Source organism: Octodon degus, unplaced genomic scaffold, assembly GCF_000260255.1.
Source record: "Octodon degus isolate 3935 unplaced genomic scaffold, OctDeg1.0 scaffold00237, whole genome shotgun sequence".
Classification (NCBI taxonomy): domain Eukaryota; kingdom Metazoa; phylum Chordata; class Mammalia; order Rodentia; family Octodontidae; genus Octodon; species Octodon degus.
Window position 1 is genome coordinate 390,341 of NW_004524813.1, and position 19,732 is coordinate 410,072.

General features: G+C 36.1%; 1 protein-coding gene across 1 annotated transcript in view; it reads right to left on the reverse strand.

The window, feature by feature from the left end:
- The window catches only part of Crybg3 (crystallin beta-gamma domain containing 3), a 129,066-nt gene extending 109,738 nt beyond the window's left edge, over positions 1-19,328 (reverse strand). Inside the window, exons 1-2 of the mRNA XM_023706039.1 lie at positions 19,265-19,328; positions 6,572-6,993 (exon numbers count right to left, since the gene is read on the reverse strand). Coding sequence (XP_023561807.1) covers positions 6,572-6,993; positions 19,265-19,315 — 473 coding nt within the window. The 5' untranslated portion in view covers positions 19,316-19,328. The remainder of the gene's footprint in view (positions 1-6,571; positions 6,994-19,264) is intronic.
- Positions 19,329-19,732: the final 404 nt, after the last annotated feature.

Below are 19,732 nucleotides of genomic sequence, written 5' to 3' on the forward strand. Positions count from 1 at the left end.
ATATATAGTTGCATTCTCTTAATGAATAGAATGATTTGTTCTAATGGTGTTTGTAAATAGGATCTCAAGTCCGCATCTTGTACAGCAATTAACCACGAAGAAGAATATATGCAGTGTGTTATTTGTTGAAACTGTACTTTTGATTTGATTTGAAACTGTCTCATTGCTATCTGTTTATCAATAAAATTTTGAAAAAAAAAACAAGATAAATCTCACTTGAAAAACTTCATCAATTGTTAAAGTACCACTTAACTACTACTTAAATTTTAGCTAAATAATTCACTTAAAACCATAGGGCCATTATAAAAATCCTACTGAACCACTGGTATAAAAAAGTCTGTTATGTTCATTTTTTAAAAATCTCTATTGTAAAGTAGCTAAAGAATACATGTCAAGAGAAAAGCTTTGTGTTGTAAAAGTGACTTTAGCTGCTGCATGAGTTTCTGATTGGTGAGTGAACAGACAGAGTGAAAAGTTGGATGTGATAGCCTTCCCATGAAAAATATGCAGGAAAGCAAAAATACATATGGATAAAGTTATTTTTGAAATTATATATCAAAATACATAGACCATTCAGAAAATGTAACAGTCTTTCAGAACAATTTATTAAATTTAAGAAATCTGAAAAAAGAGATTTTTCTATCAATGACTACTGTTTTCTCCCCTAAATATCACTAATTCTGAAGACATGAATACCCCAAAATAGTCATATGCCAACTAAAACATGAGTTAGTAATAAGGACCATAATTTTATTATTTTGGTATAGTTACTTCAAGTCCTCTTACTGACAACGCCTTCCTGACTAGATCACAGTATTTCTTCCTCAGTCATTCCGACTTTGATCTGAAAAAACTCAAATAAAATAAACCACAAGAAAAAGTCCACTAAATTTCAACTTATTACAATGATGCTTTTTTGTACTTTTAGAATCTGAAGGTAGGAATCAATGTTTTACCTTTTTTTAGGCTTTCTGGATTCCTTCAACTACAATGATTAAATAAATACACTGACATGTACTAGTTTAAGTTTCTAGCTAGATAATCTGGAACACACTATGTAGACATGTCCTATATTTGTAACTAAGGTATGCATTTTTAATGCTACTCAATTATCATGTTTAAAGCACTGAACATCAAAGTTATAAGCTCTGCTTCTTGCATTATAATTAGTCCCTTTAGTTAATAAGGGGCTACACTACAACTTTTTAAAAGATTAGTCATGTTAAATTATTAAAAAAAGATTAGTCATGTTAATATTGTCTGTATTTTCTGTCGTTCTTTCACAAGTTACCAAAAGTGAATAACAGTCATTTTAATTTTTAAAATAATGCCAAAAAATATATCATTTTTAGAGGATGAAGATGGAAAATTAAGTCTGCACTTTTCACAAATTGAATGAAAAAGCAGTATTCACTTTATATATTGTGTAATTATGCATAGTTTTTCTGTTTCTAAAAGGCATATGACACGAATAATAGTAAGAAAAAAAGTACTTGTGAAATACTAAGAAATTTCAAAAAATATTTAGCAATTACAAAAATATGAGGAAACAGCATGTTTCAAAAATGTAAGAAGTTTTTAAGGATGGCAGCCCAGACTTCAACCCCAGAACAACAACAAAATTTATTTCCAGCTGAATTAAAATATATGAAAATCCTAAATAAACCAATAATGAATCAATGAAATCAAAGATGTAATTAAAAACCTACCAATAAAGAAAAGCCCAGGCCCTGATAGATTTCTGAATTCTACAAGAAATTTAGAGAAGAGCTACTTCTCAAACTCTTTAATGAAACTGAAAGGGAAATAACACTCCCGATTCATTCCTGGAAGCAAGCATTACCCTAATACCAAAAGCAGTGAAGGACCCAACTAGGAAAGAGAATTAGGAAAGAGAATTATAGGCCAATCTTCCTAATGAACGTAGACGCAAAAATCCTCAATAAGATACTGGCAAAGAATGTAGCAAATCATCAAGAAGATCATATACCATTATCAAGTAGGATTCATCCAAGTGATAAAGGGATGGTTCAACATACACAAATCAATAAATATAATACACCATATTAACACAGCCAAGAATAAAAATCATATGATCATCTCAACAGATACAAAAAATGCATTTGACAAAGTCCAGCACCCTTTCATGGTAAAAGCCCTATAGAAAACTGGAACAGACTGTCTTTATCTCAATCTGATAAAAGTCATCTATGACAAATCAATAGCTAAAATCATATTAGGTGGGCAAAAACTGAAAGCCTTCTTTCTAAAATCAGGAACAAGACAAGGATATCCACTGTATTCAATCTTACTCAACGCAGTGCTGAAAACTTTAGCCAGAGCAATTAGACATAAAAAAAAGGAATAATGATAAGAAAAGAAGAAGTTAAATTATCATTATTTGCTGATGACATGATACTTCACATAGAAGACCCAAAAAACTCAATTTAAAAACTGCTAGATTTAATAAACAACTTCAGTAGTGTAGCAGGACATAACCCTCAAAAATTAATAGCTTTCCTGCACGTGAATAATAAACTCACTGAGAGAAAAATTAGAGAAATACCTTTCACAATAGCATCCACAAAAATGAAATACACTTAGGAATCAATCAAAGGAAGTAAAAGACCTCTACATTGAAAACTATAGTACTGTGAAAAGGGAGATGGAAAAAGATACCAGAAAATGAAAGATACCCATTGCTCTTGGGTGGGAAGAACCAATACAGTGAAATGGGCACACTTCCAAAACTACTACACAGATCTAATGTTATTCTGATTAAAATTCCAATAGCATATCTCAGAAGATTAGAGAAAGCAATCTTAAAATTCCTTTGGGTACAGAAGAGACCTAGCATGGCAAAGGCAATTCTGGGCCACAAAAGCAAAGCAGGGGATCACAATCCCTTACTTGAAATTATACGATAAAGCTACTGTAACAAAGACAACATGGAATTGGTATACAAAAAAAAACCAGACCTGAGAATGAATAGAACAGATTAGAAGATGCAGAAATAATTCCAGACATAGGCAGCAATCTTACCTTTGACAAAGGTGCCAAAGACATGCATTAGAAGATAACCTCCTGCAGGAGAAACTAGCTCTGCCTATGCCAAAGTTAAAATTGGACCCATATCTGTCACCATGTACTAAACTAAATTTAAAATGTGTTAAGACCTAAAAATTAAAATAGAAACATTAAATGTCCTGGAGAATAGGTAAAACTCCTTAAGATATTGGCATAGGCAAAAACTTTATGAATAACACCTCAATTGCACAGGTACTATCATAACGAATCAACAACATGGATCTTATTAAAAAGCTTTGCAGAGCAGGAGAAACCACCAATAGAGTGAAGAAACAACCCACAAGGTGGGAAAAAAAATGTTTTCCAGCTGTTCCTCAGACAAAGGATTACTACTGAGAATATATGAAGGACTCAAAAAAATCAGACCTCCCAAATTTAAAGACCCATTCCAAAAATGGTATCTAAGATGAATATATACCTCAGATGAAGAAATACAAAGAACAAATAAATAGATGAAAAATGTTCAGTACGACTGGTTATTTTAGAAAGGCAAATGAAAACAACATTAAGATTCCATCTCACCCCAATAAGAATAGCTATCATCAAAAAATCAACCAATAACTAATGCAGGAGGGGCTGTGGGGAAAAAACTGCCTTCTCTACCATTGGTGCATGTAGAATGGTGCAACCCCTGTGCAAATCAGTATAGCAAGCCTCAAAACCTAGGATTGAGGGCCGGCGAGATAGCTCATCGGACTAAGTGCCTGCTTAGACAAGCACAGAGATCAGGGTTCAATCCCTGGCACCACATGCTGCATTGGTCCCACCCCCGGGTGTGCTGAGACGGTGACTGAGTCCAGGCGTAGTGATGCGCACCTGTAATCCCAGCACTGGGTAAGCTGAAAACAGGAAGATCACTACAAGTTTGAATTCGGTAGTGAGACCCTGCACACACACACAAACACACACACACATATACACACACACACACAAAACTAGGGTAGGACTGGAGGTGCTATTTGACCCAGCTGGTTGTATTCCCAGAAGAATTAAAAACATAGCAGCACAGCAATAAATGTGCACCCATATTCACAACAGTACAATTTGTAATAGTTAGATCTTGGAAACAATTAATGTCCATCAACCAAGGAATGGATGTTTAAAAGGAGTACTACTCAGCCATAAAGAAGGATAAACTTGGGGACTTTTATAGGTAAATGAATGCAACTGGGCATCTTATTCATAAGTGCAATAAACCACACATGAAAATATCATATGTCTCCCTAGGGAGAGAAGCTAAAAGAGTAAGATAAAAAATGTACAACAGATGTTATAAAATGGAAAGGAACTTCAAAAAGAAATAAAAACTGGGATGGAAGAATGGAGAAAAGAAAAAAGGGAAAAGCAAAAAAAAAACATATTTAAGATAGTTATATTTCTCTTAGTTTGTTGAAACAAAAGGCTTGTATTAATATAGTTCAGATAATTAAATGCTGATATCCTATATGCTGAATAACTAAAATAACAATACAGAATGCATTAAACATTGTTATCATCCTATTATCTTGTTTTGAAATGTTGTTCTATTTTTTCTCTAAAAAACAATTTCCTTTCAAATTTTATAATTAAGCATATTTTCTCTCACTGTGCGGAAGGCTTTTAAGTTATCTACTTGATGAAAAGCTTGACAATTGAATATTTTAAGAAAAGCTTTGACAAAAGAGCATCACATTATGGTGAATATGTGCCTGTGAAAAATATAAAATTAAATAACAATACTAAAGTAGCTTCCTACATAAATTTTCCAAAAAGCATTAGCTAATATATAGAAAGCAATCTAAATTATGGACCTATCAGATTTTCTTATTATGATATTAAAAATAAAATCTGCGTAGTGAACTACAGATAAAATCAATTTAAAAGATGGTGATTAAGATAAGATGAAATCATTTAGATTGTATTTTGGTGATGATTTAATTCACTCTGAACAACAGCTCATAACTTGTTTAAAATTTTAAAATGCTATGAACAGTAACCACAACAAATGACAGCATGGCAATGAACAATGCTGTACAATGAAGATCATTCATCTGTGTAAAATCATCAATCTTTTTCAATACTCTAATTATAAAGACCTACGAAGGAAAAAAGTATTGTCATTTTTCCATCAGAAAGACAATGCAAAACTTTGTTTAACTTACTCTTCCCAATACATGAAAAATTTGAAATTTTTGTATGTGAAACTGATCTAGTAAATTTTAAAATATAAACGCTTATTTTGAATAACATTTTAAATTTAATATGCTCTCATAATCTGAATAACTTCAAAATCTTTTTTAGTAAATTAATATCAAAACCAAATCAAGTAGAATACTTCTATATTCTATTATTTAGCAAACAGTTCTCTAAACATATCATTTAAGTAACATGTAAAATCAGTTGTAAGCAGCCCTTAAACTTAAATGTCAAAATAAACTACTGCCACAGTAGGATTCAACTTTTTTTTTTTTTGGTGGTACCAGGGATTAAACTCAGAACCTTGCACTTGCCAGGCAAGCACTTATTCCACTGTGCTATCTCCCTGGCCCTCAACTTTTAAATTATAAATCTCAAATTGATAGTAATGAATGGGTCATTGCTAAAAGTATAAACTGAAGCCCAATAGGCTGTGGGATTTCTAAAGCTAGGTTTGAAGGAAACTAGTGTCTCAGACAAACTGAGAATTCAGTTGCATTTCCCTTCCTCCTTCATTAAGAATGATCTTTCTTTGCTGAGATGATTCAGGATAAGTACCCTAAGCAATCTCAGCAATAGTAAGCTTTTTTGAGCTTTCATTGATAGAAATAACTTGCTACAGCAATTTGCCACCACTGATTCTATTAACAAAGAGGGCTGTACTAGCAAGAATTAGGAGGAACAATATCCTGTCACTGTCCATGGTTCATTACCAAATAAACTAACCTTATAAAACAAAAAAGAGAAAAACGAATTTACCATTTCACTCAATTCCCTACCATTTTAAATTACTTCACAATGTTGGATCTCAAGTGAAAGTGTCCAAAGTCACCTGGAGAAATTGTAAGACTGCCAGATCTCATTCTCAGAGATGCTGTGTCAGCTGAATTACACCACCTATATTTCTCATGATTCCCAAGTAATATTGGTAATGTGGGAACACACTCTTTGTAGGCTGAAGGAAACACACCCTTTACATACTATCACTTTAAACAAATCCATATTATGGATGTACAATTTAGTCACTTTTCTGTTGTTGACAAATGTTTCCTATGATATCATGCGTACTGTTCTACCAAACACCTTTGTACATTATTAGAAACAATCTGTACACATTTTAAGGTTCTCCATACCGATTTGCAACCAAATTCCTAAAACATTGCTTCCAAATTACACTTTGTGCAGCAGGCATATTAAATGATGTTCCAGTCCCTCCAATTATTATTATTATTATTATTATTAGGATTAGAAAGCTAAAAACCTAGGCTCAAAAACCCAATTTTCCAGCATACTTAAATATTAAACTTACTTCAGCAAATCGGTGGTTTCCTGCTCACTGTCTTGTGTTATATCCAAAGTAAAGGTATCTGAGAATGCATCTGAGTTGGCCTCTTGTTCTTCCATTGGAAGTACCTGGATTCCTAGTGAGCCACTGAAAATCTCCTTCTCTTTTTTGTTATCTTCCACATGACTGTCACAATGTGTCTGTGAATCTTGTTCAGTTTTATCATGGTCATCTCTGAAAGAAGACTGCTTGACTTCACCAAGAGACGATTTTCCCGAGATACTGAACAAGTTACCAAGAAAGTGAAAAAAGCCTTCTTTTGGTTGTCTGTCACTTTCTCCTGCTTTGCTATCTGAAGTAGAACTGCAAAGGTCATTTGGCTTTTTGGGATCTTCCACTGTTGAAAGAGAGATGAGCTTCTCAAGATGGTTTCTTTTGTCCTCACACTGCGGAATCTAAATAATAATAATAATAGTCATCATCATCATCACCATCATTTACAAATAGCGGGCTGAGGATATAGCTCAGTGGTCAAAGAGCCTGCCTGACAAACGCAGGGTCCCCAATTCAATCCCCAGTACCGAAACAATACATACACACATATATACATACATAAATGCAAGCTACATCATTTAAAAATAATATAGACGGACTGACAGATTATTAGATGATAGACGCTTTGCTGAACACCAGGGAAACATTCGTGAACCAGACTGATGGCTTGTGTTACTTTGTGTGGCTCATAATCCAGTGTGAATAGTCATTGTGACTTGAACAAAGCTGTACAGAGAATGCTTCAAAGGGGGGGAAAAAAAAAAAAAGCATTGCACAAACAGGCACCCAGAGCAAAAGTAATTGCCCACAGTGGATGGAGGTGACGACAGATGAGGTAAATGGGGGACGCTTCCTAGAGGAAGTGTACCCTTTGAAGGGGACCTAAAATGTGACTATGTAAAGTGTGTGTGTGTGTGTGTGTGTGTGTGTGTGTGTGTGTATTTATTGTGATTGGAAATTAGGGTACAATGTGAAGAGAGGTAGTAAGCACAGACAAGTGAAAAGATAGATCATGTTTATTTAAATTTATCCTTTACTCCTGTAGAGCTAATGGGTAATATTTTAAACAAATCATGCCTAAACAGACTAACTCATCATTGCCCAGCTGGGTTGCTGGGTTTTTTTTGGCAGAACTGGGGACTCAGGTCCTTGTGCTTGCCAGGGAAATGCTTATTCTACTGAACTCTCTCCCAGCCCCTAGCTATCTTCCCGGACCCTGGGTTGCTGGGTTTAAACATGCAATCTCCCCTGCCTCAACCTCCCAAAGTGCTGAGCCACACAAAGTAACACAAGCCATCAGTCTGGTTCACAATTGTGCCACCATGCTCAGATCAGACCTCATCATTTCTATGTGTTAATCCACAAAATTGTCATACTATTTAAAAGTGCTCCTTACAAAAATGAAGAAATATAGTAACATGGTGTTACAATTCTAAGAAAAGCTCAATTAAACCCCTTCATGGTAAAACATGAAGTCCTGACATGTTAAAATGAAATATGCATATTCTTTGCAGACATTATACATTGGGAAAGGTACATCTGACCTGCCCATAATTAAGTTACAGGTAAAGCTAATACATTCATGTCTATTTTACAAGAGGAAAAATTAAGCTGCTACAACAAAGAGCATGATGGCATCTCATCTCATGCTTGGCTAAGATTGCAAAAAGCTTTAGGCCAATGTGCCAACTCACCCTGCCTTCCAAACATGTTAGCTCACATACCTACAAATGGAATGCACACCCAACAGTATCTGTCACCTGCCATCGTGAGTCCTTACAAAAGAGAGGCTTAGGAGTAAGAAACAAAAACACAGCAAGGTAAAACGCCCTTAGGGTACTGTAGGTTCACGAGACAAAATGTTTTAAGAAGCTGATCACCAAGAAAGCAAGAGCATCATAATTATAATGTCATTTGTTCACCTCAGTCTATACTTTAATCCATATTCAAAACAGATTAAAGGAGCATTCCACTAACCACTAATCAAATTTAGCACATGAAAGGCTGAGCAAATGTTCAGAACTTCCTAACAAGCAAACTGATTTTAAGTAAGCAATATTATCAGTTTGTTACTTGCCTTACGTGTATGACTGAGTAAATAACATTTTTCTACATTAGGATTGTAACATAATTTGTAAGGCTCTGCATTTGAAATATTCCCAGCCTCTTAGAAGTTTCACCTTTTCTAGGCTTTGACTGCAATTTGATTCCACTTGTTCCACCTCACCCACCCAACCTTTTCACAGAGACAGCCAGCACCTTAAGCCCCAGGAGGCCTCTCGATTCATAGCATAAACTGCCTCTCAGTTTGGCAGAAGACACATCAGCTAACAGACTGAAAGTGTTCAGATGTATGAAAAACACACTTTGTTCTTGTGACACTTCCTTTTTTTTTTTGAGACAAGGTCTCCCTATGTAGTATAGGCTGCCCTTGACCTCACAGTGATCCTTCTGCCTCGGCCTCTCAGGAGGTAGGATTACTCAAATGCACCACCACGCCTGGCTTAATCCATTTATTTTTGCTCTAACTTCTAACCCTGATATTTCTGTCTGGGTAGAAATGAACACTATGAAGTGAATAAAATCTTAATTCATTCTATAACTAAGACAAATGACTTCATTCTGTCCAACAACAGATTTCCTGTCACAAATAGTATTTATTTTACTGACTCAACTATTATTTTTACTTGACAATTTCTTTCACAGCATAATTCTTTGCTCTCCAAATGAGGATGATACATACATCTTGTACAACTAATGAAAATCTTCACATTTAAATTTCTTAGTTATAAATAATTTTTTAAAATCTTTGTTTTTCTTATCTTACCTCTCTTTCAGCTTTTTGCTGTTCTAGAATCCATACTATAAATCTGACAAAGATTATTTTTTACTATCTTCAAATATTTCAGCTGCCTAATTTTACCTTCATAATCTTAGAAAACATTTTTCTCAGGAATTAAAATATTATCAACAAGAAAAGAAAAATTGTTTCTAAGTTTAGACATAAAAATGAGCAGAATGGTACTATTGAATATTACCTAGAGTAAAATTTGTATTTATACAATTAAATTCTAATTTTGATCTAAAACAGATGGTCTTTGTGTTTAGTCTAGACAACAATGGAGTACAGCCTGCCACAGGCCTTCACTAGATGGCTCCCATGTCAACTTGCCAACCACTGTCTAAGGAGTCAGCCAACCATTGTTCTAGGGAGTCAGCATTCAGGATTCATGTAAACACAAACAAAATATGGGTTACAGCTTCTCTCAGGGATGTTAGTATTCTGCCTGAATGCTACTGATGAAAGAATGTGTGTCTTGAGAATTTTTACTGTTTTGACTTCATACTGAGTATGTTGTAATGAAGTACCCATTGTCCATACTTAAATTTTCTATCTGCCTAACCTAGGAAAATAAAAGAAAGCTCTAGGTACACTGATTAATAATACTTTATTCTAGCCTTCAGGAGGATTACAGCCTTTTATGCTATCATTCTATCACTATGTAGAGTTTGGAAGAGGTGTTTACACAATAAAAGACATAACCTACTCAACTGGGGATGGGAACAAACCACTGCATAAAGGAGGTGACATCTGAACCTCCAGAACATTCTAGAGTATAACATGCTCTAGTAAGTATAACATGCCCAGGCACAAAAGTCTGAAGTGTGTTTACCATGAAAAGGTGCAGAGAGAGTTGACAAAAGTACAGGACAAGAAGTCAGAAGTAGAGGGTGAGGGAAAACAGTCACAGATGACTGGGTTTACTACATTTGGCATTGGAATAGTTAATCCAAAAAATGGAAATGTAAAGCGCCAGCCAAATAGCTCAGAGGATTGAGACACCTCCAAGCAGGGACCAGGGGTTTGATCCTGGGGCCTGCCTTGTTGGCCCAGGCCCTGCAGCACGCTGAGACAGCAATTGAGACTGGGTGTGGTGGTGTGCACCTGTAATCCCAGCTCTTGGGAGGCTGTAAAAACAGACGGATCACTAGGAGTACGATCTAATAGTGAGACCCTGTACACCCTGTAGACCCTTCCCTAAAATACAATTTTTTAAAAATGGAAATGGAAAACACAAATTAGAAAATTAGGGCTTTTGGAGGAGTGGATTCAGAGCAATAAACTTAGATTGCTGAACATATTAAATTTTGGTCTCATGCTGATCAGTGATAAACCAAAGTAAAAGAATGCAACTAGCAATACATTGAGAAAAGAGTTTAACAATGAAAGAGCCCTTTTTAAAGAAAAAAGACTGAAAGGGAGGCATTTAAAAAAAGCACAGAAAAGAGAGAGAGAGAGAGAGAGAGAGAGAGAGAGAGAGAGAGAGAGAGAGAGAGAGAGAGAGAGAGAGAGAGAGAGGCAGGCAGGGAAGGAGGGAGGGAAGGAGAGAGAGAGAGAGCGCACAAGCATGCACCAAAAGCAGGTCCTTCCAGTATATGGACCTTCCAAAATATTGGTCTCCAATGGTGAAGGAAAAAGAATACTTGCAAATGGAGAGGGGAATGAAAGATGCCAAATGCCACTACCAGGTCAAAAAAGTGGACAGCTATCTTCCTCAAGGATCTTCAAACACATTAGGCGCACTCCAACCTCAGGAATTTTGCATTTACTTTTCCTTCAGCTCAGAATGTTCTTCCCCAGATAGAGTTAAGACTCCCACTTCACCTCCTTTGGACCTCATTTAAGGTTCCCTCCTTCACTACCTAAATTAGCAGTTTCCTTTACTTTAAAATTGTCTATGCCTCTCCTGTTTAATTTGTTTTCTCTTGCACTTGCTGGTAAACATACACACACATCACTTAACATCTTTTTTTCTTTCTTTTTTCTTGAGAAAATAAATTTCAAAAAGGTAGTAAAGTTGTGTTTTACTCACTGGAGTACTTGTAGCACACCGAAATGTGCTTGAGAAGAAGAGGTATTTAAGTATTTATTAGAGTAACTACAGGGATGAGGACTGTAGAAAATCACTAGGACAATATGAGACATAACCACTGTCTTACTTACTTTACACTTGTTGCTGGGACATAATAACTGATACCCAAAACTAAGGAAGGAAAGGTTTATTTAGCTCACAGTTAGTGGAGGTTTTAATTCATACTTAGCTGGCTCCCAGGCAGAGTGGTACAAGGCAGAGGGCAGCTATTCATGGCAGCAGAAAGCAGCAAAGAGCAAAGGGAGGAGCAGCAGCTGCTGGCCGAGAGCAAGCCCCTCTCCCTTCCTTATATTGCATGCAGATTACCCACCCCAGAGTGGGTGTAGCACTCACATACATAATCCTGCATTGGATCATGAATTAATCACATGCTCTAGAAGCTGTCCCAATGACTGCATGAGGATTTGGAGGGACAACTAGATGCAAGCCATAATAATCACAATCCACAAATTCATGAATATAGTCCTAAACTAAAGGTGTCATGCAATGAGAGGTTGCAAACAGAAAGGAACCCTTTTGAGAGATTTTAAATAGAAAGAATGACAAATGGTGGTACTTGAGTTTCAAAATAGAAAAGATAGCTTTTTGTTCCTGTTTTGAGGGACAGTTCTCTACTTACTGGAAAGGAAGGGATGACAGATCCCAGAAGATGAGCAAAAAGCTTTAAAAGGAAGAGACTCTATATAGTATCTAACACCTCTAGAAAGGGGAGGTATCAGTGTCATTGATGAGTAGAAATATTTCCTCTCCTAAGTAAAACAAGAATAGGCATCATAAAAAGAGGTAATGAGCAGAAAAAAGGAGGGCCTCTAAGGTGGAGCTAGGATTTGGGCTCCCAAAATGAAGCAGATTTGTAAGAGTATTCCTGACAAATAGAACCTCAAATCACTGATAGGTTAAAACCAGGTGAGTATGCTTACTATGCCAGTTACTACTTCAGCTCTGCTTTCCCCTTAGCAGAGGCATTTCCTCAGTATTGACTATGTCTCCTCTCTCCTTGTGTTCTGGCAGCAGCAACTGGCCTCCTTCCTTCACTAACCACATACGTAAGGTGGAAAGAGCACACTTCTCAAAGCTAATTCCTTAAGCAGGCACCAAATCATAAACCTTGTTGTCTCCTCAGGCATGTCCGTTGCTGAGGTGCCTCCCTGAAAGCTCCTACCACATAAAAGCACGAGTGCAGAGACAGTGATCTTCAGTATAAGCTTCACTAAAAAGGAGTTACTAATCCCCAGCATCTTTTTCCTCCTTCCTCCCAAATACTAAATCCCTGCAATCTATTTTGCTTTTCCTAATCATGTTCTGTGTCTCAGTTACTCTTCTCTCTTTGCTCGGACAAATAGCCAACACCCAAAATGAAGAAAGGAAAGGTTTACTTAGCTCACAGTTTTGGAAGTTTCTGTCCTTAGCTGGCTCCAAGGCAATGTGGCAGGTGCCAGAAAGCAACATTTCATGGCAGTTGCAAAGAGCAGAGAGTGAAGGGAGGGGCAGCAGCTCAAGAATCTAGCCAGCCTCTCATCTGTCCTTACCTTATAATGCAGATTCCCTGCCCCAGGGCAGGTGCAGTGCCCACCCCCACAGTAATCAATCACAAACTCCAGAAGCTGCCCCATGCCTGCATGAGGCTTGCCGGGACAACTAGACACAAACCATAACACGCTGAGCACGATATCTCAGAAATACTCTATTACTTAGTAATTCAACTGGCTTTTTTTAGTCTTGATATTATATGAGGTATCTAAAGAATGTGAGGCTAAATCTTTATTCACACCATTCTTTTGCATTTCAAGACATAAGTCTGAGGTTTCCTACTCTGAATATATCCTCTACCTATTTCAGATCACATTTTTGGGATTACATATTACATTTCTCTTTTTTCCAGCATGGGCCCACTTTACTTCTATGAGTTCATTTCTCATAAATGCCACTGATCAAAAGAAACTAATCAGATCTGTATTTTCTGCTCAAACTTCTACACTATGGATCTATACATTCGATTATCTACCAGACAATACAATCTAGATGTTTCGATGGTACCTCAAAATCAATACATCCAAACTGAACATGACCATGCTTTATCTGCATTCTTCCATTTTTCTACAAACTATTAAATCTTACTAGTTAAAGTCAGACAAAACATCAGGACATGACTTCTCTCTTAAGAGTAGTAACTATGATAGCCTAGCCAGTTACTATATTTTCATTCCTGCTGAGAGTTTCTTTGCTCTCACTCCTGTTGATATTCAGTCTGCTGTGCATTCAAAAGCCACAGAAATCTCCAGAAGTCAAATATGATCATTCTTAAAGTCTTCCAAGTGGTTGTGCATTGTTCTCAAACTCCTTGGATGGCATTCAAAATTCTAGCAAATCTAGCTCAAGACCTTCTCTAATTTCGTCTCTTGCTACTCACAATGCTGGGGATGCCTAAAATCAGCATATACATTCTCATTCCTCTCCTATGCTCTGCTCAACTACCTTAGCTTCCCTCTCTCATACTGCACTATGTCTTTGTACAATGCAATTCCTACTCCAAAACTATTCACCCCTTGCTCTCATTACTACAAAAATTCCTACAAGTGAAGTTTTTCAGAATAAAAACAGTACATTTTTCCAGTGAATATCTTCATCTGACATCCATCCATCAATGTCTTCCCTGTCACCACAGGGTGAAAGCAAACAATTGTTTATGCTGTCATCGTATGACTATTACTTTAATTATTAACAGTTACTGAGGTTTGACATTCATAAACTAAAAACAGCTGCTTACTAGAGAATTTTAGTGTTCTACTAAGACATCTGGCTGCCACATATTGGCAAACTTACCAGTAGTTGAAATTCCCACTAATTGTTGAAATTCTCTCAATTTTGAGAAAAATACTGTATCATGAATTTATTCGTATTCCTATCTTGAGTTAGTTGCAATGATGCTACAATTTTAAAATCATGACTTACCTTTATCATAATGGATTTAGTTTGTGATGAGGATTAACACCATGGTTACTATCAATATATATCTGCCACAATATCTTTAATGGATTCTATAGCTAATATTAAGGTATAAAAATGAAATATTTATCCTCATTAAAGTAATTCTGTTTGAAAAATAACATTACATTCTTTATCACAGAATTATTTTTTCAGTACAGAATGAGAACAGGAAATGAAGCTGAGTCATAAACACTTTTGCCCTGCCTAAGCTGAGTATAACAAACAACTTTTACACCATGACACACCCATATATTTACTACTTGTAGTTAAAAAACTGAAATCGAACTTTTTAAAACTGCCATGGAAGGGCTGGGTAGATAGCTCAGAGGTGTAAGCACCTGCCTGGCAAGGACTTGAGTTTGATCCTCATTACTACTTGCCTTGGGGACCATTGGTGTGCTGTGCTGGCCATGAAACCAGGTGTGGTAGCACACGCCTGTAAACCCAGAGCTGGGGAGGCTGAGAAAGGAGAATCTCAATGAATCTAAACTGTGTAGAAAGACCCTATATCAAATAAATAAATAAATAAATAATTTTTAAAAAATCCCATGGAAGTTCACGATATGTTGCCTGCCAGTAGTTCAGCTACCTGAGAAGACTGCTTGAGCCCTAAAGTTTAAGATCAGTGGGGGAAAATGTGACTCTGCCTAAAGAGAGATAGAAAATTGCTATGAAATTGAATCAAGACTACGTACATGTTATTGTTTCACAATTTTCCATTTCCATATAAGTTATGATAAAGAGATACATGGCATACCAAGTAATTGTCCCTGATGATAAGCCCTCCAACATAGTAATCTGTCATATGTCAGAGAAAAAAAGTGGTGAAAATTGTTGATATGCACAAGGAAAGAGTTACACAATAGTAATGTGTATGAATAGGGAAGGTTTTAACAGTAGATTTCAGAAAAGGTAAACATGCAAAGGTAAATGGAGCTATAAGTAACTAAGCAGGAAAAAAGTTCCATCCAACACCACTGCTCCCCAGCACACAAAGAAATGAATCCACAAAAAGATATAGAACATGACTAAATAGACAATACTTGTGGCACAGTGAGCCTGAGATAACAAAGAGGCATTTATATGTAAATATCCAGAACGTTGACAATCAAGTCTGGACCTTAAGAAAGATTTCAGGTTGCGATCTGGGAGCCAAAGTATAGAGGCATAAAATTAGAAAACACTCTGAGGTACTGACATAGAGGAAGGTTGAGAATTTTGATAAACATCTATACCTACATGAAAAATTATCCAGAAGACAGACAGTGAAGGAAATAGAGGAAAGAACTGAAGCAATAAATGACAGTGTCACACAAACAAAGATAAAGCAAAGAAATTTATGAGGACAGCAAGACTTAGAAAACGAAGTATTTAAATTGGCTTCATAAAGTAAGAAGTTAAAAAGGCCACTGGGAGTGGCCAGCAAGAGGTCATCAGTGACCTTAAGTGTGTTGTTTTCATAGAGTGCCTTTTGTTCACTCAACAGCTACCTACAGAGCAACCATGACGTGTGAAAAGCACAAGTTCGGGTTTTCCATGTCTAAGGAAACTAAAGAGTAGACAGAAGGCAGAACTGAAAGTGGTAAGAACTCAACAGTGCTTAAGGCAGACTTCCATAAGAACTTTTGGGTAAAAGAAAGTGAAATGATAGAAAAAGAAAGTAGGCCCATAAGAAGAAAACAAACGTTGATTTAACCTTTACATATTTAGAAACATAGACACTGCTGAGGCAAATGGGAAGAAGCCAGTGAAGACTAAGGTATGAAAGCAGTGAAACAGGACAGAAGGAAAGGCCAAATATACTGGTATCCATACCCACTGTATGGAGGTGTAGGCCTTCAGGAACTCAGCCTTAGAAGGAAGAAAGGAATGACTGTTGCCCTGAAAAAGGCAGAAGGAAGTAGGACACAGTATCTCTTCCCCTTCTTTTAAATAAAAGTAGGTATGAATGCAGCAAATGCTAAGGCCAAAAGATAATTTTAGATTGTGAATTAAATGTATGAAAGTCTTTAGCTATAAACCTGTTAAAAAACCTGTTACTATAAGAGAAATATACATTCCAGTAGAGGAATATATACAAGGAGTAAAAGTAGCTATAATATTGTAGAGCAGCAAACTCTGTGTAGCATATTATGCAGTATTTTAATAAACAAGAGTATCATGATATCCAAGATAAAATATACCTATAATTATTTAAAATAATTAATTTTAGTAGCTGAAGCTTATAACTTAATATTCTTGCCATTTTGATTTGGTATCTCAATATCCAATACAAGATTTATAGGTGCTGGGGAACTTGCTAGGTGGTTTACGTGCCTTCCTGGCAAGCCCAAGGACCCAGGTTCAATACCTAGTACCACATGCCACATACCACCCTGGAACCCGAGAAGTGCCATGTCAGCCACTAAAACTAGGCATGGTGGCACACACCTGTAATCCCAGCACTGGGGAAATGGAGACAGGAGAATCACTACAAGTCCAAGCTGTGTAGCAAGATCCTTTACCAAATATACAAATAAATAAAAGATTTTTTAAAAAAGATGTATAGATACAGCACATTTGTTTCTTACACATAATCTGTTATGATTCAGACTTGAGAGGGAAAATGCAACACACTTTTTTTCTTTTTTGCCACTGATACTTTATACAATTCAGGTTAATAAGATGGAAGCCTGAGGAGCAAGGTCAAAATATAGTACAGTGTTATTTTTAGAAAACTATTCAATAAAAAGAAAACGAATAGCATGGTTTATGCTACTTGCTAAATGAAAAATCTTCAACTGAGACTATTCTAAGTAGTATACTAATAAATGTTGCTAATCTTTTCTAAAACTATTTTCCCCTAAATTATGAGGCTGACTGTTGGCATTACCAACACACATACTTTCTGTGGTGCCTGCAGCTGCAGTCCTGAACTGGTTCTGTGTGGCTGGTTTAAGAAATCCTACAAGTAGTTTTAGAAAGTAAAAAAAAAAAAAAAAAAAGTTATATGGCCAAAATGCTACCACAGAGAGAGTACTACGTGGACTTTCTGCTGTGGTCTCACCCAGGTACTCATGGGATAAGTAACCCTAACAGCTTTAAATCAATTGGGAAACATTATCATGACTATGAGTGGCATGTATTTAAGAGGTCTAGACCCCAGATTTTCATTCTGAAACTCTAAGATACTAAGAATAAATAATAAAATTTTTAAAATAGTGGTAGCATGGCCCACAGTATTTAAAGAAAACAGAAAGGACTATTGTGATAGAGGTATATTCACTATATTTGCCACCATATATATTTATACTGAATCCACAAAACTGACTTTTTTTTTGGCAGATACCCCAGTTAGAGGACTGAATTTTGTTTTGTTTTGTTTAGCTAAAATAGTAGACCAGCACATATAAGCTAAGTAGGGAAACAAGCAGAGACCAAAAGAAAGGGGGGCAAAAAAAGCCTGAAGGTTTGGTGAAGGTCACCAGTACAGCAGCCCTGAGGAATTAAAAAATGGGTAATAGGAGTTGGTAACCAAAGACACTATTGAGATTTCAGAAGAAACTACCTTCCTGTGAAGTATATAAGGGTAAAGTTTCATATGTACATTGGAAGTGAAAATCTTGGATAGGGCAGATAACAGCATATAAAAGGTAAAGGAAGAAAGCTAGAGAGTCCATACAATGGCAAAACAACAGGCTGGCTATCTACTGGCTACAGAAAAATGATAAGAGGTTATAAAACTGGGAGCAGAATTTAGTAGTCAAACTCACAAGTGAGAGAGAAAGAGAAGCAAGCTAATTCTGAGTATTTCTTTCAATAAATAAGTATTTATACTTCTCACTATGAAAGAGAAGGCAGGGGGAAAAATTAACTTTATCCTTATCCTTCTCATATTTAATGTACTTGGACTGTATATAAAATTTTCAAAAAATGTTAAAAGTACCTATAACAGTAATAAAATATTCAAATGACTTCTTGTTTCTTTCACTGACTGAGCTAAGCTACCCTGCAATCCCTAGAAAGTCCTTTACTATCACAAATCATGAAAGAAAAAAAAAAGCAACTGAAACCTAAAGCTATGACTGTGAGACAATACATCCAGAACACAGAGATGACAGGTCAGCACATGTCATTAATTTCTCTTCATAGAAAGCACTATTGGCTGTAGAACTTCAAAAATTGTGACCTAAACCTAAGAAATTCCTATAGAAAAGAGACAGAGGATATCATGTTATTTGATTTCCAGATCAAAAAACTAAAGCAAAGACATTAAATGTCCTCAGTCAAAGAGCACACTTCATGTTAGCATCAAAACTGAGACCAAGACTAAACTCCCTTCTTGAGGTTGTTCTCCCTGACCATACCTCAAATGTAAATGTCCAACAAAGCTGAATTGGATGGATTTCCACCTAAAAGAATAATAGTATTGTTTACTAAAGGTAAAATATGATGAAGAAATCTAAAAGAATGCAGTACAATTAAAGCATTTGCTTGGCTGGGGAGATAGTTCGGCAGTATAAGCACCTGCCTGGGAAGCCCAAGGACCTGAGTTCAATTCCTGGGAGTATATTCAGTGCAAGCCCTGAAACCAGGCGTGGTGGCACATGCCTGTAAACCCAGCACTGGGGAGGCTGAGACAGGAGGACCACTATGAGTCTAAACTGCGTATGAGATCCTGTATCAAATAAATATTTTTTTTAAAAATTAAAAACATTTGCTTGATATTATTAATATAATTAGTATCAATTGAAAACCATACCTTTACTGCTTCTGATGAAAGCACATTTTCCCTTTTCTGACTTGTGCTCATGGGCTGATTTTCAACACTGAAAAATAAAAACCACAATTTCTTTTAAAATTAGAAGTTATTCAACTGACAAAGCTACTATTAAGCCAAAACCAAAATGTTCCTTTATCTGTAATACTCCAAGCTTCAGACTGAAAATGTTACCCAAGGATATGTCAATATGGATCTCTAAACCTGAAAAACACAATCATATATGCTCACCCAGGCTTCAGAAACTGTCAGTTCATTTATCTGCTCATGTTGATAGTCACATCACAATACTAATACAACAACATAAAACTATAAGAATCCTAGAAAGACCTAATACTATAACATTTATTTACATCAAGATTCTCCACAGTCTAACCTTTTCTTAATGCTTATGCTGAATGTTATTTCTGCTCAGCAAATCATTATAAACATATAGGTCCTTCTAGTGAA